The 24,935-nt window shown below is 53.2% G+C and overlaps 2 protein-coding genes across 6 annotated transcripts; both read right to left on the reverse strand.

Moving 5' to 3' along the window:
- Window positions 1–614: 614 nt before the first annotated feature.
- On the reverse strand, window positions 615–4,793 carry DNAL4 (dynein axonemal light chain 4). 5 transcript variants are annotated; one of them, XR_010743696.1, is made up of 5 exons: window positions 4,570–4,703; window positions 3,467–3,678; window positions 2,682–2,765; window positions 1,549–1,788; window positions 615–959 (listed from the first exon to the last, which is right to left on the reverse strand). XR_010743696.1 is itself a non-coding variant. In XM_066320073.1 (4 exons), exons 2-4 carry the CDS (start codon window positions 3,536–3,538, stop codon window positions 1,624–1,626), a joined length of 321 nt encoding a protein of 106 aa, XP_066176170.1. In that variant the 5' UTR covers window positions 3,539–3,678; window positions 4,749–4,793; the 3' UTR covers window positions 615–1,623. The 5 variants fall into 5 exon arrangements, 4 of the variants coding, with proteins under 4 accessions (XP_066176170.1, XP_066176169.1, XP_066176171.1 ...); XM_066320073.1 differs by lacking the exon at window positions 4,570–4,703 and adding an exon at window positions 4,749–4,793 and having other exon boundaries at window positions 615–1,788; XM_066320072.1 differs by having other exon boundaries at window positions 615–1,788.
- A 7,605-nt stretch (window positions 4,794–12,398) lies between these two features.
- NPTXR (neuronal pentraxin receptor) lies at window positions 12,399–21,914 on the reverse strand. The gene is made up of 5 exons (XM_066320031.1): window positions 21,256–21,914; window positions 14,417–14,639; window positions 14,030–14,274; window positions 13,524–13,703; window positions 12,399–13,138 (listed from the first exon to the last, which is right to left on the reverse strand). Exons 1-5 carry the CDS (start codon window positions 21,814–21,816, stop codon window positions 12,914–12,916), a joined length of 1,434 nt encoding a protein of 477 aa, XP_066176128.1. The 5' UTR covers window positions 21,817–21,914; the 3' UTR covers window positions 12,399–12,913.
- Window positions 21,915–24,935: the final 3,021 nt, after the last annotated feature.

Consider the following 24,935-nt stretch of genomic DNA (forward strand, 5'->3'; position numbering starts at 1 on the left):
CTACACAGCACAGCAATCCTGATCATGGGGCAGGAATCATGGTACCAACCAACCCTGGCCCAGCCAAGGACAGATGGTCGAACTTTGAAATAATTCTTAGTAGTTGTCTTCATATTACTCCAATTCCTGGCCCCTGGACACAATGAAATTGAGAAAGGATATCTCTGGCATAACACTTGAGGTTCAGAAAAAGGAACAAAAGGAATTGTAAGACCAGGTTGATCCACCACAGGCATTAATGCAGAAAGATCCTTCTGACTTGAACTATGGACTAGAGGTGTCACTGGCAACATTCTGAGAAAAAAACCTGAAAATTAAGGAAGCTACAAATATGAGACTCCAACAGTCAGAGTTGAGGCAGAGTGGTGAGGCAGCAGTTACATTCCCTTGCTAGCTGCCTGGACAGAGGGATGTGGCTAGCAGCACCATGGGCCTGGCAACTCTCCTCACCATCGTGGCTTGCACTGGTAAAAGGAACTGAATAGGGAGAATGAGAGTCACACAGGAAACCTGCAGGATGGATCTCTGTCATGGTCCTCTGCTTGTGCTACACCATGGCTTACTTATTTCCATGTTTCTTGAACCACTTTGCCTACATAAATGCACGTAGAGACATTTTACTAAACTTTTATTGTAAAAACACAGTTCCTCAGGTTTTATAAATAAGCCATACACGCAACATGGTTACGCTCATTCGATCCTCCAACACCAACAGCTTTAAAAAATGAAACAGGCTAAAAGAATGCAAGTCCAGAGAGACATTAGGAGGTTTCTGATGACCAAGTTATATTTCACATGGACCCTCCTTCCTCTGTCAGCCTCCAAACAAGATGCTGAAAGTACACAGCACTTGCATCACCCCCGGGAACTGACAGGGGAGGCATTTGAGCCTTAAAAAGAGCTCTCACCCACTCCCCAGGTGTCGTCAGCCGCCTGTGTTTTCATGCTGTCTCAGTGCGCTGTGGGTGAGAAAGGAGGGGGCAGTTTGCATAGCAACCTCCTACACCCAGGCAGCTCAGCTGTTGTACCCTCCCAAAACAGCAGGGAAGGGCAATCTGGGACTGCTTCCCTGTGGCTCACACCTCCACAGGCAGCCTGAAGGGAGACCCTTTGTGCTGTCAGGTCTGCACAGACATCACAGAAGGGAGGAAGAATGCATAAGCAGCATCCACATGAGAGGAAAGACAGGTGCTGGTCAGAGCCATACTACATGGTCGCAGAGAAAGCAGAGGAGAATGGAAAATTATGTGGAATAAATGGGAGATAAAAAACCCATAAGGCTAGATAGCACCTTTTTGCTTTTGCTTTCTCCTGCTACTGCTGCTGTGCAGCGTGTTGTGAGATTACCTATTCCTCACTTCCCTCCTGCTCCAGCTCAAACACCAAGGAAAGAGCCATAGACAGATGAGAAATCCCACAAGCAAGGACAGGACAGTTTAGCAAGTTTATACACACATACACGCAGCAACTTTATGTATCCCACAGAACTGTTACGTCAGTATGAAAAAAAGAAATCTTGACATTTAAGTATTAAAAATAAAGCCCCACCTCCAGATCATACAAAACTTGTCAAAAGCAGGAAGAAATCTCTCGTATTCAGCAAGTCTGAGACCCAGCCAGGGGTTAGGAGCACTTCCAGACACATACAGCCAGGCTGCCACCAAAGAACATGTACAGCAGGTTCTTCACTTCGTGAGTGATCTCAAAGCCAAAACCTTCCCCAATCACCACGTGCCAGGAGGACCCAAATTTCTTGTCCATCGTCTCTTTGATCATCTTGGCAGCGCTCTAGAGAACATGAAGGAAGAGAGCATAGGATGAGACAAAACAACTGGGAAGGTTTTATGGAAACATCTGCCTAGTCCTCTCCTCCCTTTAAGACTGCTCAAGCCATGGACAACAGGTCTAGCAGCTGCACTGCAGGAATTGGGAGCTCCCCAGAGGTACACCCAAGGGTAGAACTGGTCTCAGCAGCCTCCAGCACAGCAGCTAAGAGAAATTAAAGAACTCTATCAATTCTGTTGTTCACACAGTCTGAAGCAAGAGTTCTGCTTCCAATGCTGCTGGAGTTATGCTGGTTGCAGTGACCATAAGAGCAGATTCAGGTCACTAAGCCTCAGCTATTTTTACAGGAGCTCATTTTTTTCCTCCAGCTAATTACCAAAACACTGAAAGTAGGCTGACTTTTAAAAGGCTCACTTCTGCCAGATCACACCCTGCTTGATCCAAAAAAAGGAAGATTTTGCAGTGACAGGCAGTGCCCTGCCCACGAAGCAAGGTATGTTTTCCCTTTATTGTTGGTCTTCAAGCCAAGAGGGAATACTTAACAGACTTTCATGTACTTATCCCCAAAACAAGAGACTCGTGCAGCTCTGAACCAACCCCTCAGGACACAGGGCATTTTATGAACAGCAGAAGCATGTCTCAAGAAGGCAGGATAAGCAAGGAGGTAAGGCTTGGGAGCCAGCATCACTACTAATCTCTGCCAAGTGCTACTATGGACCTTGCAGACCAAGGGAACTGAACCTGAGATCTAGCAAAGCTTTTTGCCTCCTTCTACCCTAGCTCAACGCAGAGTGAGAGTAATAGGATGTCAGGACCTGACTCTGCTCTGCCCTGCACCTGCAGATTCCCTGAGCTGCAGTAAGAGCGGGCTGCCCATTTTGGGAGGTGGCTGGTACCTCATTGTTGGTGGCATGCTTCTCACACGCCGTGACACACAGCTCCATAGTCTCCACACGCATCTCCTCCGGCATGTCCGAGTGCTGGAAAGGGCCAACAGACAAGACAGCTGAGCAGGAAAATAACAGCTGGACACAAGACAACAGTAAGTTGCTCTAACTTCTGCATTGGCTCTATCAGGGGCTTAGATGTAGTAAACATGAAAATGGCTGACTGCATTATAAGGGAACCATTCCTCCAGCCAATAAGGAATTCCTCTTGACCTACATGAAAACTAGCACTGTGTAAGTACAGCTTAAAGGAGGAGATCAAGACATTTATTTGCCAGTTTTTCTGATATAAGATAAAGGGAAAACACACTAACACTGTTTCAACCACAGTCCTTAATTATTGCTATATGACTAACAAAGAAGCCTAAATTACTCAAGCCTTTTCTTCTGCCTCTGCTATCTGGCTGGCTAGCAAGATCTTTTGCTCCGGCTTCTCTAAGACAAAAAGCAAAACACAGGAGAGGGCTCCCAACGGCAGTATGCTCTCAATCTGTTTGATGGATCACCTTGCCTCAGGCTTTCTCTGGCTAACATGGAGAACACCAGAGCTATTAGATTTCCCCAGGAGAGGTCAAGGACAGGGAGAAAGCAGCAGTGACAACCAAGATCTCTCCACAGGTCCAGCACTACACACGTTCTCACAGTAGCTACTCAGCTGGAGAAGGACAGTAAGAATGAAGGCAGATTTTCATATCTCTGACACTGGTAAATGTGTAATCCACCTCCCTCCTTACCCTAATCAGAGGAAAACTGTGAAGCCTTTTATAATCAGCCTCATCCTTTTTTTCCTCCTCAGTTTCTTCCATGGTCCTTCCACAGAAACTCCAGGAAGGGGCAAAGGGGCTACCTGGAGTTCAGCAAAGTGCTGCAGCACAGCCAGCTGAGAGGAACAGGGCTCGGTGCTCCTCTCTTCAGCAGGAGGAGTAGCTTCTTGGCCTAGAGGACACTGCTTCAACAGAAACAAACACAGGCAAGAGACAGTTGGTTTTCAATTTAAAACAAAAGGCAAATGAAACTGTTACGAGAATATCATGCCATCTCACTCACTTGCCATTTCCTCAACGGCACCTTCACACCCCACTGAGAGTCTTAGCTCATAGACCATTAATGCAAACAAACTATTAAATAATATCTTTTTCCAGAAGTGAGGACAGCACTTCCCAGAAGCACCAGTGGAGCTTGAGGAAGAGCTGAGCCAAGGTACAGCTTTCAAGAGAGGACAAAAGAACAATCTATCAGCCACTACTACTCCTGATTAATTCCAAAAAGGATCTTCCCAGGACGCTATTATCTGCAAGTTTCAAACTGCACATGACAAGAGAAGGGTAGGAGTATTTTAGGCACAGAATCTGCGTACTTGTCTGGACAGAAATGTTTAACAGGAACATCTTGGTCTCGTTTGTGCACTTGCTCCTCAGATCCCCGAACATTTGTCAGCTGGGGAGGGCCATATGGGAAAACTCTGGACGTGCCTCAGGGCCTCATTAGCAGCCTGCCTGCCTGTACTCGGGCAGCGCAGAGGCACAGCACTGACTGAGCGATTCAGAGCACTCCACCGCCGTCCTCCCTCTGGTTCTTTCACCCACAGCAAAGCATCTTCCTCTCCTACCCAAGGGGAACAGGAGCGAGCCCATATGAAAAGGGAAACGAAACCAACACGGTGTCAGGCGACACACCATTTATGCCACGTACATAGAGCTTTTGGCTAAAGCACCGAGTCAGACCACCAACCGTCACACGGGGGCCGTGGGACCCGCACGTGTCCCACACCACGACCTCCGCAGGACACAACCTCCGCCTCGCCGTCGCCACCCCCGGGAGCCACTTCAATACCCACCCCCAGCCCGGAGCGTGCCCGGGGCCACAGTCTGAGGGTGTGGGGCAGCGGAACCAGCCCCAGCGGATCACACACCCGATGCAGCCCCGCCACGCCGGTCCGCTACCCTCGTCCGCGCGGAGAAAGAGCTCGGCTCAGCGGCGCTGAGCGGGACCGCGGAGCTCCGGGCGCGGCCTCACCTGCGCGGCCGCCGCGGCCCAGCGCCGTTGCTAAGGAAGAGCCGCTCTTGTCATAGCAACCGGAGCAGGAAGTCCCGCCCCTCCTCGACGTTCATTGGACGGGGCGCGCCGCCCGGCGCGTCTGATTGGCTGCCTCCCTGCCGGCTGCCGCGCGGGGCCTTGAGGCGCTGGCAGCAGTGGGGTGGCCGTGGAGCGCCTGTGTTGTGCCGCCCCCCAACCCGGCGTGTGGCAGCTTAATATTTTTCTGACTTAAAACGCCTTAGGGATCTAGTTCTGGTTTTGTTTTGGGTTTTTTTTGGTTTTTTGTTTGTTTGTTTGTTTGTTTTGGTTTTTTTTCTTTTAAGCAACAAGGATAAATGTAAAGAACAAGGAGCGATTTGGGGCAATTTTGGTTTTATTTAAATCACAGAATCAGGTTAGGAAGGACTTCTGAGATCATGGTCCAACCTATGACCGAGCACCACCACCATGTCAACTAGACCATGGCTTGACCTCGTTTGAGGACACCAGGAGGCTGACATTAATTAAGTGCCATATCCAGTCTTTCCTTTAAGACCTGCAGGCACTGCCACCTCCCTGGGAAGCTCATTCCAATGTCTAATCACTTTCTGGGAAAAAGTTCCTCCTAATGTCCAACCTGAACCTCCCCGGTGCAGCTAAAATGTGTCCTCTTGTCCCATCTAGTTTCTTGGGAGAAGAGGCTGACCCCCGCCGGGATACAGCCTCCCTTTAGGGAATTGGAGAGCGATCAGCTCACCCTTCATGTTACAAATGCCAGGAAATCGGCTCCCTTGTGACTACATCTTTATCAGGAGCAGCCTGGGAAGTGAGTGCGCAGGGTGCGCACACCCCACCACTACTCCCGACACGACATGAAAAAGATAAATATCAGCTCTGTCGTGCGGCAGATCTAAGCCTTCCTTTCTCACAGCCATCCTCTACAACACAGCTGCTGATGTCAACTTCAGGGTTCCCGTGTCACTCCACACTCACGGTGGTTACGGTGATGAAGGTGAGGGCTCCTGACTAAAGCTTTGCTGTTGTCCGATGTCCCTTCTGGTTAGAAGTGTTACTCCAGCTCTTTACCTGCACAGTGGCTTGTGGCTCATTGTTTTTAGAGGTCTCCACTAGACGAATTCCCTCTCCCCTAAGTGCCATGGGAATCTGACATTTGCATACTAGGTGATGAACTTATAACACTCGAACTTTGTATCAACTTTCTAACAATTTATTCTCTACACTTGAGCCTCCTCCTCCTCTCCAGGCTGAACCATCCCAGCTCCCCCAACTGCTCCTCACAGGATTCGTGCTCCAGACTCTTCACCGGCTCCACTGACCTCTGGACACGCCCCAGCACCTCAATGTCCTGCCTGAACTGAGGGTATCAGAACTGGACACATTTCTCACTGTGTTGGAGAAGGCAACAGTTCGTGTTTGCATGTCAAGGGGACTGTAAAGAAGGAGAAAGTGATGCTATGGGTTTGAATAACGAGTTTGCAAACAGCTCCTATAGCACCAGCCTCCATCCTCACTGAGAAAAACACCTCCCTCCTGCCCTGCATAACTTTATGCTTGTAATGTCTGTTTGTTTTGAGGTTTTTCTTGGCTCTGGGCTTGCTACAGAACCTCTGTTGTCTCTGCACCCTGCTAGCCAAACAGTGATTGCCTCTAAACCAGGACTTAAACAGTTTTCAAGGGAGGTCTAGGGTTTCATTCATCTGAAATTAACACAGATTGGGAAGCAGCAAGGTCCAGGATAACACCAAAGGAAAGACTTCTCCTGTGCAAAGCCCCAGCTGCTGGATGTGATGCCTAGTTTTCCATTACTGGCCATCCTTGTCTTGCAGAGTGGCTCATGAGTCTGATTTTTCATTGGGTCCTTCTGGTTGGTGTGTATTTGAAATGTTCTTGCTGCTTGCTACCTGCTGAAAGAAGAATTTGCTTTCCAGATGTTTGAGAAGGAAAAGAGTGGGGGAGGAACAATCTGGGCACTCTCCTGCCCCTGCCAGCTCAGGAATCCTATTCCTTCACTGTAGCACCAAGCTCTGCCCTGTGATCACAGGGAGAACAACTTGTTATCTCTTTCACAGGTTCAGCAATGAATCCGACCTCCTGGCTGTCCTTTACCTGACAGGGAGGCAGGGAAGCTGCCTTCGGGCTTGGAAAGACAAAGCTGAAGTGATCATTCATCTTTTCCTTTCCTGTCGCTGCTGGTGGTGACAAAAATGAAGCACTGCCTCCTGTGCCACTCTTTCTCCTACCATTCCTGCCTCCTGGGCTAATAATTCCTTCTTCCTCTTTTGGGCCTCTTGCAACAAGGCAGTCACAGAGCTAAAATTGTCAAGAGACAGATAAAAGCTGGGAGATCATAATTTTTTCTTTTCAGACAAGATAATTAGGAAGAGAATCTCTGTGAGGAAGAAGATCTTTCCATCATCATTACTTTATCTCCAGGCAGCTACTCTAATCTCTCCAGGGACACGGCACTTTCAAGCACTGTATTCTTGCTGTGGTTTTTTAATGCTTTAATCCCTGTGTAGTTCACCCAGTTTTACTACCAAGCAGCGAGTGTGAGCTGGTAGTTTTGTGTGCATGTGCCTCCATATGTGAGGCAGGGGGGAGCACGCTTATCTGTGTGATTCTGGGTTCAATTAAACCTGCTTTGGTTCTCATCAATGTGATCCCCGGGAGTGTTTCCCTCAGGGAATGCTGGGACTGCTTCTAAGGATTAATCATCAGTGGCTCCTAGGTGAGAGGCTAAAGGAAAATGGCCAAACAAAAACTGCAGCAGGCCCAAAGATGGAAAAACCGTGTTTTTGTGATTGTGGTGGGTGATAAAGCGGGGCTGCAAGATAGAGATGCCTCTTGAGGAAGGAGAGAATTCTGCTGGCCTGTACCCATCTACTGTGGGTTACTAAAATGAGAGCAGGTTTCTGGATCCTCAAGTGCAGGGTTTCCACAGGCTGCCACAGTCAGAGTTTTGTTGAGCCAACAGAAGTTGCATATACTGGTCCTTTTGCTGCTGGCTCTGGCAGCACAGACAGCACATCATCTGATCTTTGGTTTCCAGTATTAGTGGCCCAGAAACCCTTCTGTAGGTGAAAGCAAATCCAGAGCAAAGGTTCAATTCACCCCTGTGGATCTGTAGGGAGCTGGAATTGTTGCTTTTCTCTGGCTGGTCATGCCTTATTTGCCACTAATCAGAGGTGGAAACTCTTTCATCCCTTTGTTTTCAGCAGCCACAGTGAAATGCATTGAAACAAAGTACCATTTGCCTTCTGATATGAGGGTGTGTTGTACTTCTTAGCTGAGCACAGAAAAGTAACCACTGACTGCAAAATATACATATATGTGATAAATATACTGTCTTATGCTTTATTTTACTTATCTTCATTGACAAGACAGCAGGCTGACTCTCCATCAGGTAAGGACACCTTTCTTTTCTTCCTTTCTTTTCTTTGTTTTCTTACCTGCTTCTGGCCAGGTTTTGGGACTTCCCCACTGTCCCTGTGGGCACAGGCTCTGCCGTGCCCCACGTCCTCCTTGTGGTAAAGGAGGGGGGCTGGAGCTTGCTGGAGCTTCAGGAGGCCCCGTGGGAATGCTGAAGCCACGTTTTGCTGGGATCAGAACCCCCACCACGTTAAGCTGAGGGAAGGCAGAGATGGGGATGCTGGTGTACAGGAATGGGTGGCAGCCAGGAGGACAGGGCAGCTCACTTTGGGACAGCTGGATCCCCTTGTCTGCTGGGAAACACAGTGCCCCACATGATCCCGCAGCTACTACCTCTAGTAACAAAGCTACTGTTATTAAGGTCTGTTGCTGCAGCACTGGCAGCTGTGCACGGGCTGTTCCTGTGCCAGATGCTCTGGAATCGTGATGCGTTCCCTGTCTGAGCACTGCACAAGTCTTAATGAGCCTTCCTGCCTCTGGGAGGGAGCAAGAGAGGCTCCCAGCAGGACAGGGAGGTGAGAAGAGGCAATTAGGCAGCGCCCCATTGCTAAGGCAGAGCAGGTAGTGGGGACTTTGGCAGTCACCTCCTGGGTACAGCTATGGGCTGGCTTGACCTCGTTTGAGGGCACCAGGAGGCTGACACACTGCAGAGAGCCATGACGATGCAAACTCCGCTGAGGTCGCAGGGATTGTGGAGCACAGGAGATCCCTAAAGCCCACTGTGAAGTCTTGGGTCCCAGGATTGCCCATGTCTCTGGCAAGGCAGAGCCTTGCATGGCCAGTGGTGCCCTCTGGAAAGAGGGGCAGGGGCTGGAAGGGTTCATAAATGTCAGCATTTTATTTTCAAACACAATAATTAACAGCCATCAGGCCCAAAGGTTTCTTGTTGCCATATTTGACATGGTCTTCTTCACTGCCAGAGAAAACCCTTTGGGAATATGGGGTGGGTGGTATTTGAGTCTGACTAAGCTCTTGGCTAGCAGAAAGCCCTGCAGCAGCAAGTCCTGCAGACTAGGAAAGGAGATGGCAGTCCTTTTCCTCTCCTAGAAGTATGCTTACGGCCACTCGGCAGGGAGAGAGCGGACAGCATGTGGGTAGCATCAATCACACCTGCCTGTCTCCCACACCACCTCCTCTTGTGCCAGCTCCTGCTGAACTGCCACGGCCCAGCACTGCCCACCTCTTGGGTGCCCTTCACCTTTTCCACTCTATCCTGGATATCTGGACACAACAGAGCCAACCAGCTGAAGCACCTACCACAATCACAAAACCTTCCCTGCTCCGCACCATTGTTTAAAATTTCCTTCTTTAACCCCTCCACTTTCCCTCAAGGCTGACTTTGTTGTTCCTTATCTCTTCTGTACTGTCGTCCAACCAGCTGCCATTAGAGAGACATGGGGCTTCTCCTGAGTGCTCCTGGTTAATTTAGAAGCAAGCAATGCATGTAAGTCATTGTAATTACTCCTTGCAGCCAGCAACACTATTGATTTGTCATCTCCTTTACCTTTTAAGCCCTATTGCATGTTTGCAGGTCTTGCAAGGCTCAGCTTATTGAAAAGAAATGGTTTTATCTGGCTCTCCTCCTCCTCAGACAGGTAGGAAGCAGACGTTGCATCCTGCAGAGAGCCAGGGCAGGATGGAAATCAAATATTCATTTCTGCTCTTCATTTGTGTCTCCCATTCAGTTTCTAATCTCTCCATAATTCATTTGTTTCCTGAAGAGCCTTATGTGGAGGCATTCAGCAAAAGCTTTTAAAAAGTTTGGGAAAATTCTGCCACGTTTTCCTGCATGCCCCTAGGTCTGCCTGACTGTGAACCTCTGAGGAAAAAGATCTTGCCCTGCAGAAGCTCTGTCATGGAGCTCCCCCTCATTCTCCCGTTCCAGAAGTGACAGATCCACATCCTGGAGACAGGGCTGGGTTTAGGATCATGCCAGCATCATTTGGCAGGGATGAGGAGGACAGCACTGAAGGCCCTGATCAAGCATCTCCTGGTGTGCCCTTTGTTTCAGCTTTTTCTGGAGAGGATTTACACACAGTTTCAACATGGGCTGTGTTTCCAGGCTCCAGAGGAGATGGGTGTTTTGCCAATAGCCTACATCAGTGGCCTGGCTGTTTCCATCCTTGTTGATCCTCTCACATTTCTCCTGCCTTGGGCAGCAGAGAAGAGATGCTCCAAAGCCAGAGAAATGAAAAAAGCCATAGGAAGAAAAGAGGGCCAAGAACCTTCTCAGGGTGCTTCTGCAGTCTTGATTGGAGGGTTTGATAGGCCAGTTTCCCCCCTGCTCCCATTTAACCTCTTCCTGAGTTTATGATCCCAGCAGTGTTTTTTGACATTTCCTCCTCTAAAAAATGTGCTTCTAAATTATGCTGCTGTTATTTGGGTGCACAAGCAGAGGGCACCTGTTGAACCCTCTCCTCTTAGTAATGGGGGTGTGAGCCTCCAGCTCAGCAAGGCCCTTGAACCAGTGTTCCAGCTGAAATACATGCTGCTTCTTCAAAACCAGCCCTTGACTTTGTGAAGATGTACTGAAGGTGAGAGTGCCAGCCTTTCTTTTATGGCATTAAATACCCTCCAAAAGGAGAAGTGCATGAGCAGCTCTGACTCAGAGGGGAGCACGCAAGCAATGGGAAAACTCAGTCCTCTGGCTTTGTGCTCTGTTTCCCCCAAATATTGGTGAAGCTGTGCCTTTCATAGGAGGAGCAGGACCTACTGAGAGGCAAAAGCACCGTGCAGACCCTGTCACAAATTGCTCTACAATAGGAGCTCCAAGAGCCATGCCTGAACCATCTTCTGCCTAGTGGCCAGAATGAGGTCAGAAATTACTGTTTCTGACCTCATTACCTAGAGGTAATGAGGCCAGAAACTCATTACTAGTACTTAACTAGATTTATACTCAATGTGAGTTCCTTGCTATCATGCTCTGACCTAGAGACCATGATCTCTCTCTTGTTTCTGCTTCCTCCATGAAGAGGTGTTTCCCTCAGCCCTCACATCCCACCAGCAGCAGAACCTGTACCCCATACAGCTCTGCAGCGAGGTAGATCAGAGGTGGCCAAACTGTGACACAATCCTCTGCCCCTCTGGGGCAACAATACCAACCCCTGTGATGATATTCCCGTAGTGCCAGCGGTGGGCCCAGCCAACTCCCTTCAGTGAGTTCCCACCAACCCTAAGCACCCTGGGGGAGGGCACCTCAAGTTGGGCTGACCAGTCCCATCTGTCCCCCCAGCAACCTCACCCTCTGCAGGAGGCTCGAACAGAGAACATCACTTTTATTGTTCACAATCAGCTTTACAAAAGAAATGTCCCAACACAGGTGCATGTCAGGGGCCCTTTTCACGAACGTGCATTAGAGAAAGCGCACAAGCGAGCGAGGCAGAGGGGCAGCTCCTCAGGGTGCACAAAGGTCACAGTGCTCCCACTTGGCACAAAGGCTGCTCCCCATCCCCGCTGTGTCATCCCCAGTGGCCTGAGCCACCCCAGCACTGGCAGAGACCCTGGGGGTGTGGGGATGGGGGGTAGCAGGGGTGGCTACACACCTCTCCCAGGGGTGGAGGCAGCTGTCACCCAAAGTGGGACTTGGGGTAGGGGGGAACACTGGAAGCTGAACACTGCATTGAGCAACCATGAGAGCCCCAAAATAACCCTCCCACCCCACCCCCAGACACACACACACACGTGCACATACACACACTCACATATCAAGATGTTGGTGACCACACCATGTGGAAACAGCGTATTCTCAGGCACTCCACAGGTAAAACACCAGCCTGCTCTTTCACCCTCCCAGTTTCAAGGCCAGTGGCAGCTGTGTTCCTGGCAAGGAGCAGCTAAAGAAGTGGGCCTAGGTGTAACCAAGGGCAGTAGCTCAATCCAGTACCAAAAGACTGGGGGATGGATGGCAGGGCTTCTCTGACTGCCACCATCTTCCATCTCTTTTTTTTCTTGCTTTTGCTCCCTTCGATGGCAGTGCTGTACTCTTTCCCCCTCGGCCAGCGCTGGGGGAGATGCTTTGCCTCTGTCCCCCCATTCCCTTGGTGACTGACCCTCCCTTAGCTTGGAGGTGATGGGGAGTGCTCTCTTCCCTCTGCTCAAAACCCTGGCTCCTCTTGGGCAGCCCTCCCCAAACAGGCAGCAGAGGCAGGGAAAGGGATGCAGGCAGGTAAGTACTGTGCTACTGACTGCCATTATCCCTCAGCTTCCCTAGGACCACATTTGAAAAAGCAGGACAACAGGAGGAGGATGGGGCTGGAGATGAGATCATGGAATGCAGGCTCATAAAACCAGACAGTGAGGTTGCTAGAAATAAATAAAGAAAAGGGATGTGTTCAGGTGATGCCTGCACCCTGGCATCCCACTGAGGCTGGACAGCACTCAAAGTAGATGGAGTTCTCCTTCCCACTCCCTGTTAGGTCTTACAAGGTGAGGACCCTCACCATACCAAGGACACCTGCAGGTACGAGTTCCACCCAAAACAGAAGTGGGGCAAGATGAGACTCAGAAGCCAACCAGCCAGGAATGAGGACAAGCCACGGCACCAGCACAGGGACAACAGGGAGGCTTCCAGGGGCCCCTCTCCCTCCTGGGACACCAGCATGGGGGGCTCAAACATTGCCCCAGCAAGGCTTACTGGTCTGGGAGGGGAGAAAGGGGCTCCCTGCTTCAGGGCTGCCACCGGGCTCCTTGGTGCTGGGGAGAGGGCTGGGGGCCACTCATGCCTTCCTCCCTTCCTCGCAGGCAGCAAAGCCAGCCTTGCTGGCACCCCCAAAGACCTCCACTGCCTGATCATCCCACTGGATCACATTCCCTTGGAGGTGCGAGGTGCAGTTAGCCAAGCCCAGGATCTCTGCTGGTGCCAGCATGTGGTCCCACACGCCAAACTGCGCCAGTTCTCCCACGAAGGCCTGGGTGGCATCAAAGCGGCCCCCCAGGGTGTCCTGGGAAAGAGCAGGAGAGGTGATTGGACTGGGATGAAGAGGAGGAACGTGCATCCAGTGAGAAATGGCAAGGGGGAGAGGGAGGAGTTTGGGGAGAAACAGAGCAAGGTGCTTGATGGCAAGGAGGGGAGGGGATGAATGCGTGGAAGAGATTCAAGAAAACAAGGAAGGGAGGCCAAAGGGATAGGGAGAGGGAAGAGAAGAGAAGTGAGGGCAACATGGCAAGCCTGGAGGCTGGATGAACAGGCAGGAGAGCCAACTGCACTGCTGCGTGCTCCTGCCCACGCTGCCCCATCCCCTTGCCCCATTTGGGGGCTTTTCCCCACAGCCGGTTCCCACTAGAGCGATGCTAACTGGCAGCTCTTGATGTCGGACTGGTACCTACCTGCTCCTGACCCAGGATGATGATGCCCTGGGGCCTGATGGAATGCCAGGAGGCCAGGTTCTCTCCAGCACCCCGCTGTTCACCATCCTGGTATGCTGACCACTTTCCATCCCGGGTGGTCCATGCCACACAGATGTGGTGCCAGGCTTTGTCCTTCAGACTCAGCGGCAGCTGGGCAACCTTTGAGAGAAGAGCAAAATCCCGGTGCTTGGTAGGACAGCTGGGAGCCCCAGGGTCTGCCCAGCCACTCGCAGAGCAAGCAGTGCACCCCCATAGTGGTGGTGGCATCCCAAAATGTACAGACATCCAGATGTGCTGCTTCTCCTGCTCAAAACTCACCCCAACAAGCCATCCTCCCAATCCTCCTGCCTCCCACTATAAACCCAGGGTCTCTTCCTCCCATCTCCCCACACCAGTGGCACCAGGAATATCATTTCCTAGGGGGATTGAAGCAGGGAAGATGACGGGAGGGTTTTCTCTCCTGCCCCTCCTGCAACTGGGCTGACCTTGTCATTGATGAGCAGTTCCAGGGGGTTAGAGCCCCACTCCAACAGCACGATCTCATTGGCTTGGCTCGGGACAGAGTAGGAGAACGGGGTGCCAATGCCTGCCAGGGCCTTGGACTTCAGCCACATGCAGATGGTGAAGGCATACAGCTCCGGCAGGCTCTTCTTCATGCGGGCATACATGTAGTTGTTCTGCACCGGGATGGTCACCTTGAAGGCATTAGGAGAGCTGTAGCCCAGTGGTCCTACATATCAAGGATGGGGAGGAGAGAGGAAGGTCAGCCCCTGTAATTGGGATAAGGGTGACCTGTCCTGGGGCTCTCCTGGTGATGTACCTCGGGGTAGGAACCCCCCGCCCCACCTCCATCCCCACTGGGCAGGACTCACCATGCTCCAGCTCCGTCACCCGGTTCTGGAGGGAGCTCAGCTCCTTCTCGATGTTGTGCTGCTGCTGGCTGCGGTCAGTGTTGGCGGCCTGGCGCTCCTTCTGCAGGGTCAGGATCTTGGAAAGGAGCTGCTCCTCCAGCTGCTCCATCTTGCTGTGGAGGGCATCACGGGCAAACGCCGGGGCAGTGGGTGCTGAGCCATTGGTGCGGGCTGGCAGCTCCTGCTGCATTTGGCGGCAGCCACAATGGTGGGAATAGGAGGCACAAAAAGAGAAAATTCAGCACAGTGTCACAATAACAGTTTAAATAAGGACGTGTCCAGCCTGCAGCACTTACAGGTACTGCTGGGATGACAGTCCCCTATCCACACCGGGGTCTTCTCCAAGAGCCTCCAGCTGACTTTGTGTACCTCCCCTCTCAGAGCCCCCGTTGAGCTCATTACTGCAAAACAAACCTTGGCTGCTCTCAATGACTTCCTGCTGCTTCAGAGACAGAGCAAGGATGGGATGTTCCCTCTGCTCCTGCAGGCAGCCTCCCACAACAAGGAAATGATGCAGGCAGGACCCTGGAGCTCCTGGCCACTCCTGCTGCTTGTGAAGCTGCTTACCTATAGCCAAGCACACTAACATCACTTAATGGGGCTGTAATCCTCTTAGCTGAGCTTAGCTGGTGTGCAGGGGTGTGTGCACGTGTGCCAGGTAGCTCTCCATAAGCCAACCACTCCCAGGCCACCAGGATGCCAGGGAGAAGTGGAACTGGTGCCAGGCTGTCATCTGGCTCTGGTCCTCAAGGCATGAGCCATCACCTGGGGACATCAAGCCTGTCTTGTCCCATAAGGGTTAACACTCAGACCAAAATTCTTTTCATGGCAAATCCAACACAGCAGCTGGTGAAAATGCTCCCAGCTGCTGCTGCATTCTGCAGAGACCCCAGATCCCACCCTACTGGAAGACCCCATCCCAGCTGGAAGAAAAGCAGTCTGGAAGGGAGAAAGAGACCCTTTACCATGCTCCTGGAGTTTCTCTGTAAACAGAAGCCCTGTTCTTTGCCCGTGTCCTTAGTGCATTAGTATCTCTGCCTTGGGCTCTGAAAGATGACAACCACCTTCTCTGTGTGGCCAGACCTTCCCAGGGGCACTGGAGCAGTCATGGAGACCCTTGCCTTGGTTCCTCTGACACTGAGGGATCTGCATGGCTGCTTCAGTCCTGGACATTCACATGGCTTGTACCGGCAGGACATGGGGAATGCCATCCCTGTCGATCTGAACAGCCTCCCTCCTGCCTCAGAGCTAGCCTGGAGAAGGTCAGCACGATCACCTGTGGTTCTGGCTTCCTGCTTTTTCTTCTTTCTTACATCCAGCTTCTCCAGGCTGGACAGGACCTGATAATCACGCACACAAAGCTGAAGGGGAGGGATGCCTGCCCATGTCATCCCTAATCTTTGTTATCTATCATGAACAACAGAGGGAAGGGGAAGGCTGGAAGAAAGTCAGGTTTGGCTCAGCAGGATGCAGTCTTGGCTGATGGGAACAGCGGGGAGAGGAAAAGTGAGAAGATGGTATTGGTGTGAGCACAAATGTACTCACTCTGGGCAACAACATGCTCAAGCTACAAATAAAATGGAAGTTGTGATGCCCCAAGGTCTGCAAGAGCTGCTGGCAGGGTCTGACAGGGTAAACCCACAGGTTCTGTGAGGAAAATCAACCCAGAAAAGAAAATCCCAGCAAGAAAAGAGAGGTTGTGCTGAGGACAGACATATGTCAGCCCTGAACAAATGCCAGCTCTCACTGCTCTAGCTTGCTCTGGGCAGCACTAAGAATGCTCTTGCAGTGAGAGCAGAACCTCTCTGGTAAGGGAGAAGTGCCCAGCAAAGAACATCCTATACCTTTGCTCTTTGCAAAATTGAAGGATTAGCCAATGGAACAATGGAAAAGGGGCTTTTCCTCTCTCTCTCTCTTTTTTTTTTTTTTTTTTCTTTTTTAAGGGGTCTTGAGGATCCACTGGATGAAAGGCAGGGTAGAGATGGCAGGAGGGAAGGGAAATGGAAAAGTTAATCCTCATCCTCCTGGCAGAGATAATTCCCACCTGAAGCTGTCTGCAGCAGGGATAATTCCCACCTGAAGCTGTCTGCATTTGTACCCAAGCTGAGCTGGCTGTTTTGGCAGGAGGCAGCACAGGTGGATAGGGTTGCCTTTGCCTCTATGGCCACATCTCCTGGGTTCCAAGCACTTTTCTCATCCTTTCAGGCTGCCTGGCTACAGCAGAGGCTGGCACGCTCCTGTCTGTCGCACGCTTTGATTGCTCGAGCTGCAAGTTTGGAGCCTACATTCCTGTTTTCATGCATGGCTCCATCTGTTAATGATGAAAAAAGAAAATGCTGGGAGATTTTGTCACTCTCACTAGCACCCGATAGCCTGCCGTACATTATTCAGTAGTGACTGAGTAAGTTTTTTTTTACCTTCTTTTTCCTCCTGCTTTTCTCCCTGCTGCTATTTTCTTCCCTCTGTACCTTACCTCCCTATGGCTTTTTCATTTCTCTGGCTTTGGAGCATCTCTTCCTGGTGCTCCTCTCCCTGCACACACACTGTGTCTTTCCCCTTTCATTCACTTTCTTCCCCACTCCTGAGTTTTTCCCCATCCAGCCCTCGCTTGTCCTTCCAAGTTGGCAGCCAGGGCACCTACAGCCGGAGCTACACGGCTGACTGAACCATTGCTGACCCCATATTCCTTCTGGAAAAGGACTGTAGCCAGTACCCTCATCTGGCAGGGTTTCAGGGCCATTCCAGCAAACACCAGCCATATCCCCACAGCCAGATGATGGCTGGACAGGAGGCTGGACTCGCCATTCTCACAGTGCAGCTGAGTTGTGCTGGATGATCCCCCTGATGCCAGACAGGGCTGCATCCCTGAGCCATGAGCCTCATCTCCAAGCCGCCGCTCAAGCATCTTTCTCACGAGGCAAATTATTTGCAAAATTGTTAATGGTTGATGTGCAGCTGTTATTTACTGGTGACCTTCGGGGAGGGGAAGGGGGGGAAACGCCTTCTCCCTGGCTGTTCAGCAGGCACCCAGCTTCCCATCTGTCACTGCACAGGCAGCAGGGGAGTGGGCAGTGGGTGTGGGGGAGGCTTGTTCCACGCTTCTTGGCCACCAGAACTGGCAAAAAAGATTGAAAGATGCCAGGTAATATTAATCACATTAAATGTCAGTGGCTTGCAGGGAGTGGGGAGGGGGAGGTGGGGGCAGGGGGCTGCGGCAGCCATGCCACCATGTGCTCACTGGGGCCGTAGCCATCAGTCAGCAAATTCACTTTGATTTACATAAGGAGATCAGAGCCTCATTTACTAATGCACGGGCAAATCTGGGTGCTGCTGCTCCCCCTCAGCCCCCAGCACATCAGTGCCCACCTTGGCTGCTGGGACAGGGCAGGCAGGAGCACGGGATGATCCCTGCAGGATGGAGCCCTAGCACATCCCAGGGATCCTGATGCTGGGTGCACACACACAGCAGACCCATTCTGTTCCTCGAACCCGTGAATCCTTATAGCCTGCACAAAACTCCTCAGTGGCTGCTGCCCTGGGATGCTCACTGCTGCAGGACAGCACACCTGCTCTACCACGGTTTTTTGGACTCAGGCAGGACTTCAGGGATCATTAAACTCCAAAAGGGACTGCATGGAGTAGAAGAAAAACAGGAAAGCATCAGCCTTTCCCTCTTCCTTACAAGAGAAGGGCTCACTGTTGATCCTGTCCCCTAAAACCTTGCTTGGGGGGCTGGGATGGTCACAGTTTGGGTGTTTATGTCCCCACACTGCTGGAGATGAAGACACGAGGGAAGCAGCTAAGTCACTAGCATTGCCATTCCCTTACCCGAGGGTTTCCTGCCATCAGCCAGGTCACCAGCCACAATGGCAACAGCCACAAACCAGCTGAGGAGCGAACAGGCTGTTGCAATTCCACCAGGTCCCTTGTGGAGCCCATCAGGCTGTCCCCTCTCCTGCAAGGGATGATGGGGAGAAGGGGGGCATCTGCATCTCTGCACAGCCCAGGGTGCCAAGGTGAGTCTCTCCCTGATCCCTTTCCACTTGTGGCAGTAACTAAAAGCATGGAAAAGGAGCACCTGGATCCCTCGGCCCTGCGTTCCAGGATGCACCAGAGTGTACAGACGTGAGCACGTGCTGAGACAAAGGGGAAACCCTCAAAACCAGGATGAAAAAGCCTAACTAGGCTGCTGTGTGTGAGGAAGAGACAATCAGTGCCTCGGGTGGCATTAGGAAGAGGTGAGAGAAGATGTCTGAATGCTGTGCTGATGCTAGCCCAGCCCCACACAAATGGCAAGGGACAAAGAGCAAGACGGTGGGGGCCCTCCCTGTATCCTCTCCTGGGAAAATCCTTCTGCCATGCTGACAAAATTAAGAAACAAATGCCTTAATAGGTTTTTCAGTGCATAAATAAATCTTGTTTATGTCTTACAGACAGGGAGGGCTGAGAGTGCCCAGATTAGATCAGCAATCTTCCACCAGCCCCCTCCCGCAGTCCCAGTGCTGAAGCATCCAGCAGTAATCCCTGCTGGCAAACCCGACTGGAGACTCTCTGGGATGCAGCCTTCCCAGAGCAGCTCATGACATTTTGTGTCATCTCTCTCCTGAGACTAAGCCACCACAGACTTGGCAGCATTTCCTCTCCTTCCCAATGGGTTTTGCAGAGTCTTCAGCACATGGGGGCCACCCTGGCACTGTCCCCAAAGGTCACCTTTTGGGATAAATGCCCCGCATGTCATGGGGTAACCCAGGAAGGCTCCCAGGGCTGACAGCTGGAGCCATGTGGGACAGAAGAGTGCAGGTACCCTACCACGAAGTTTTAGGTGTCTGCTCCTGGGGTGGGAGGCAATTCAGAGACAGAGGCCACAGGCAACCGTCACGGGATGGCTGAGGTGTGACCACGAGTCTCACTCAGCTGGCTGGGCTGCAGCCATCACAGGGGTATGGTGCACACAGGTGACACTTTTTACCAGGCAGGAGCCAGGACAGGCAAAGTCCAGCCCACCTGTAACACGCTGCCCTATTTCCTCACCTGGCAGGCTCACTGAACCTCAGGGTGCTATATCTCCCCTGCAGAATATACTTGGGACTCTCAGGCTCCTGGCAACACAAAACCGAACATTTTTGGTCATGTGCCACTTGACTTCCTCATCGCTGTGTGCATGAGCCTTGTCCCAGCCCCGCTTTAGGCTCCCTAGGTGCATCTGATGGCCTGCTCCAACCCAAGACCTCCTCCTCCATCCCAAACCTCCTATCATCATCAGAAAACCCACGAGAGGGGCTAGGGCAACTCATGCGTGATGCTGCCCCACAGAGAAGAGGGAGAGCATGGCTCTATGGCCTGATGCTCCCCAAGATCCAAACAGATATGCCGGGCACCATTCCACTCTTCATTGTCTAGTATATGTGTGCAGAGACTTACTTCCTCACTACACGTTTGGGTGAGCATACTTGCTGTGTTATTCACTGGCGGAAAATCATTAGTTTAGGGCTGCTTGGGTTTTTCAGGGGGTCTGTCCTTCCATTTGGCTGCATTTGGCTCTGGGCAACGTGTCAGATAGGCTGTACACCCCAGTATCCCTGCATGTGCCTGGCATGCCTCTGTGTGCACTACCCTGGCAGCTCACAGGTGCTTCCTCTGTGGTCTTCCAGCTCTTTTCCTTCTTGTGTTCATGTGTTTGTTTGCCATTCTCTGTCTTTTTATTCCTGTTCATATGTCCATTGATTACAGGAACCCTCTCATTTCTCAGCCTGAGACCTTGGTGGCTCTGAATTTCCCATCCATTGCCTACTGCTGCTGCTGTGCCCACGTCTGTAGTGAGGGGGGCAGAAGGGAAAAGCTGAGGAGAGGGACCTCATAAGGTGCGGCATGACCCCCCTCCTAGTTCCATGCTCCAGGGAAGAGTGGAGAGGTAAACAGGGAGCTGAGCAGGAGGATGAGAAGGTTAAGGACTCCCAGGAGGTTCGTTGCAGGTGGCTCTGACACCTGACAGACCTCAGGGAACAAGCCCTACCTGGAGCAATTCCCACAGGGAACACAGACAACTCTCCTACTGCAGCTCTCATGTGCCAAAACCATCGCCACAGCCATATCCTGCAAAGTCTGCCAAGTTCTGTGGGACTGCCGAGCCCAAATAAATCAACACTCACATGCACTCCATGATGTGTCCCATGACTGGCATCATGGTAGAGCCTTTGGTGTCACTGGATTGTGGCTGAGCCAGGGCTGAGGCTGCCAGGGACATGCTGCACAACTGCTGCAGAATGGGGATCAGGGGTTTGCATCCCAAGTGCCAACAGCCCAATGCCACAGGAACGGGCACAGTGAATGAGTCCAGCTGTGCCCTTCTCTCTCCAGCTCCTATAGATTATGTGGGGAAAGGGTGCCAGGCTCACAGTGGGTGGCACTGCACTTTACTTTGGGAGACGTCCTATTCATAACTATGATGGGCTTTCCCTTTTTGGGTAAAGGGCAGGATGTGGCCCTGAGCTGCCGATCTGCTCTGGAGGAGTCCTTAGCAGGTGCTACGGGGAGAGTCAATTACCCTACTTGGGGGAAAAGTGCAGCAGCCCTGGTGCTTCGGGACTATCCTGCATGGAAAGAAGAGAGCAGGGCTCCAGGTGAGTCCCATGCCCCTGGGCAGAGATCTCAGGAAAGAGGGAGACAAGGACAACTTTCCCGAAGCCTCATGAGGGAGATGAGTTCGGGACGCATGTGGCTGCAGGCCTGGGGAACGGCACGTGCGGGAGCATCTTTCCCTGGGAGCATCCCTCCCAGACCCCCGGGAGCATCCCTCGCACCTCTATCCGGTCGATTCGGTCCTGGAGAGTGCGGACAGCCTCCTCCAGCTCCCGCACGGCGGGCGGCTCGTCCGGAGGGTGGCCCATGGTGCCGGGGCGCGGGGCGGCGCGGAGCCCGGCGGCGGCGGGGGGGCTCTGCAGGCCGCCCTCGCAGCGGCTCAGCTTGCCGGTGAGCTCCCGGATGGTCTCCTGGTCCATGCGGATCCGCTCCTTCTGCTCCAGCGCCGTGCGCCGCAGCTGGGCCGCCGCGCTCCGCAGCGCCAGCAGCTCCTCGGGGCCGGCGGCGCTGCCGGCGGCGGGGCCGGTGCCGGCGGCCGGGCATTCGGTGCTCAGCGGCGTGCAGACGAAGCGGCTGAAGAGCGGCGGTCCCCCCGGCAGGCGCGGCCCGGCGCTGGCCAGAGCCTCGGCGGGGCCGTGCAGCGCTCCCAGCCCCTTGTCGGCGGCGGGCAGGAGGGCGGCGGCGGCCGAGTCATTGTCGGCGGCGGCGGCGGCGGGCGCGGCGGTGCCGGCCGGGTGGACGCTGGCGATGATGCAGATGATGGCCCCGAGGAAAGCCAGCATGCCCGCCGCCAGCAGCACCGCCAGAAACTTCAGGGTGGCAGCGGCGTGGGGGGCCCGAGCCCGCGGACGGCGAGAAAACAAAGCGGGCGGGGATGGAGGAGGGGGGGGGGGGACGGACGGTCGGAGGGACGGACGGGCAGCCCGGAGGGAGCTGGAGGGAAGGACGGTACCGGCGGCAGCACTAGCACCAGAACCCCGCCGCGCCGCGCCGCGCTTATATGTGCCGGGCGGCGTCGCCCGCACCGCACCGCCCCCGCCGCCGCCCCCGCCCCCGGCCCGGCCGTGCCCCTCTCAGTGACCCCCCTTCCCGCCGAGCACCTTTCCCGAGCTGCCGGGACCACCGCCCGAGCGCTGGGACGCGAGCGGAGCGCCGGCAAGGGGACGGGAAGGGCAGGGAGGACACGCGGGGGGCACCCGGGGACGGGGCCAGCCCTGCCGCGGGCTCGCTGAAGCCAGCCCGGCGGGAGCCTCCGGCGAGGGCACGCTGCTCCGGCACATTCCAAGGCGTGATTTTCCCCCTGCGAAACGCCTAGGCTGGAAGTAAAGAGCCCTTTGATACCCCGAGGGTGAGAGTCTTGTAATCAGTCATTCCCTGTGATGGTTTTTCGGGCCTTTTCCTTCTTGCCTTTCTCCCCAAAATTAAACTAGCACACTTCCTAGCCGTCTTGCTCGCCCACCTCAGACAGGACTGTTGCAGAGAGCTGCCGTGGGATGCCTCAGCCTCTGCCCCGCACGCCCGTGTTATCCATTTGGGAAATAAAGGCACACGTTTAATCTTCCCCCACTTTCATTCTCGTCTGAACTGCTCATAAACGAGCTACTTCAGACAACCACTTTCTCTTTGCTCCAACAGAGTCTGTGCCGTGTCTTCTTCTGTTCCCCAGGCACTCTGGGGCCTTGGTGACACAGCCCTGCTGAGAAAAGAGGAGCAGAAGAGGGAAAACGAACAAAATCAATTTCAAGCTCTACTCAGTAATGGCAGAAAGTCCTTCCTTAGGCAGCCGGGAAGCAAGAGCATGTGTGTTTAAAACAGCTCCAGTGCTGAGAATGAAGCAGCCGTAAAGATGACCTCTTCTTTCCCCCCAGGCATATTTGAGTGGATAGCAAGGGAGCCAGAGCTACGAAAGATTCCTCAAATTTGGCTGTTGACAGTGTTCAGTCACCCTTTCTCCCCACAGAAATGCACACAGAAAAGAGTGCATTGTACCCCAGCCCCTCAAAACCCTCACCCTGGAGCCAGCAAGAGACCGGCCCGACTTTGTGGTGTCGTAAGGCTGTGGGGAGGAGGAGAGGAAGACAGATGGGATGGTTCAAGGAAAAGGTAGAGATGAAGGGAATGCTGAGTAGGAAGGGTGGAGTTGGGCGTGGAGTAGTCTGGGCAGGTGGATGTGAAGGAAGCCCAAGGAACAGGCACGTGGCCCGGGTGGTGAGGCCAGTGAGTGCTCTGGTGTGCTGGGACAAGTGGGCACTGGCATGGGACTCAAAGGAAACAGAAGCCAGCATCCCATGACACGAGGGGAAGCCACCTACCTCCAACCTGTCCCTTGCTAACAGTGGCGGGGGATTGCACCCTGCTGCATCACCCCCTGCCTGCTGCGTGCCCACCCTGGCAGCAGCCAGGTGGGAGTGGATTTGAAAGGAACCCACGTGAGTGCTGCACCCGGCCACCCTACCCCACAGTGTGCAGATCAGGGTGGGAGGGGTATCCTTTCTCTGCAACGCTGCGGAACAAAGGCCGTGCACTTCTACAAAGCTTCTTGCCAGGGGAAGTGATGCTGTGCTGGGGATTTTGCACTCTCCAGATACTATTACCAAGAACTGCAGGATCGTGGTAGGAAGGTTTATACCTCTGGCTGATGCCACTCTGGCAGTGAGGGGAAGGGTGAGCCCCTCTACACCAGCCCAGCCCCACTCACCCATGCTGGGATGGGGAAGAGTTGGGTATTGCAGCAGGGCAGGACTCATCTCTCCCGTGGTCCCAACCTGTCCCACAGCAGGGACCACAGCTTCTTCCCAGAGACAAATAGGTGACAAAACTAGATTTTCACAGGGGGTGACGACTCAGACTGGTGAGTGGTCAGAGCAGCCTCCCTGTCCCATGAATAACAGAGATGCATTCAGAGATGCTCGGTGGGCAGCAGGCCCTTGCCAGGAACCGGTGCATGACAGGGTGGGGGAAGGCAATGTGGGGCTTTTTTGGTTCCTGTTTTGAGCAGGATTGGTGACAGAAGCTGTATTTAACAAGAGCTCATGGATTCAGCCCAGAGGGACTGGGGGCGAGCAATTAAGGGATTTTCTTCCATCTAATTAACACCCAAACAATGTCTGGGGCTAGCTGCTGTCCCCAAGGGGTCAGGCCAGGCAAGGCTGGACAAAGGGTCACCCTGCTGTGCCCCCTGAGTGAGAGGGACGTTTGGAATCGACTGCCAGCTTGAGGAGAAGGCCATCCACTGCTCCAAGGCTGCCCTGCTCCCAACCTGCCCCACAGGAAACAGGTAGCTCCATCCGGGCCACCATGAAGCCCTGGCCCAACCAGCAGGTTGGTGGGGTGAGGGGAGAAACCTTCTCTCGGGTAAGCGAATGCCTCTGAGGTGGGGGCATTCCCTCCTCCCATGTTATCACTCAGTTCACTAACATCTCCAGGGCCACCCTAAGGAGATGAAAGGGCTCCTCTGCCACTCCATGGACTCAGTTCCACCGTCTCCTTTGACCACGAGCCTTCAGATCCTGAGCATCTGCAGGTTCTACATAGCATGGAAATCCTGGCTCCTTTCATTCCCAGGTCTCTCAGCCCTGCAGATGTGACTTGCATCACCCTACCCTGGTTATTGGGTCTGCCTGCACCTGCAGGACCTCACTGGATGTGTTCAGTCAGGCTGGGATCTGTCTCTCCAGCCTTCCTCCTGCTCCAGAAAGCACGTGTGAGTTGGCTTCATTTGGTGTTCTCAAATTCCAGCCAGAAGCCCACTGGCTTCTGAGCAAAACCAGGGTGCAAGGGGAAGGGAGGAGGGAGTGCTGGCTTTGTGAGTGTTTAGGCATGCAGAAGAGGCAAGGTGAACCTGAGGGCAGGACATGAACGACACCTGGGATGCCACCACTGAAGCCACTGCTGTGGCTTT

This window comes from Sylvia atricapilla, chromosome 5, assembly GCF_009819655.1.
Source record: "Sylvia atricapilla isolate bSylAtr1 chromosome 5, bSylAtr1.pri, whole genome shotgun sequence".
In the NCBI taxonomy this organism is placed as follows: Eukaryota; Metazoa; Chordata; class Aves; order Passeriformes; family Sylviidae; genus Sylvia; species Sylvia atricapilla.

Coding starts and splice junctions, on each gene's coding strand:
- DNAL4 (XM_066320073.1), bottom strand. CDS start 3,538: ATGGAAGAAACTGAGGAGGAAAAAAAGGATGAGGCTGATTATAAAAGG. Junction 2,766..3,466: donor ACAGTTTTCCTCTGATTAGG/GTAAGGAGGGAG, acceptor GGCCCTTTCCAG/CACTCGGACATGCCGGAGGA. Junction 1,789..2,681: donor AGCATGCCACCAACAATGAG/GTACCAGCCACC, acceptor CATGTTCTCTAG/AGCGCTGCCAAGATGATCAA.
- NPTXR (XM_066320031.1), bottom strand. CDS start 21,816: ATGCTGGCTTTCCTCGGGGCCATCATCTGCATCATCGCCAGCGTCCAC. Junction 13,704..14,029: donor AACTGCTCATCAATGACAAG/GTCAGCCCAGTT, acceptor CTTCTCTCAAAG/GTTGCCCAGCTGCCGCTGAG. Junction 13,139..13,523: donor TCATCCTGGGTCAGGAGCAG/GTAGGTACCAGT, acceptor GCTCTTTCCCAG/GACACCCTGGGGGGCCGCTT.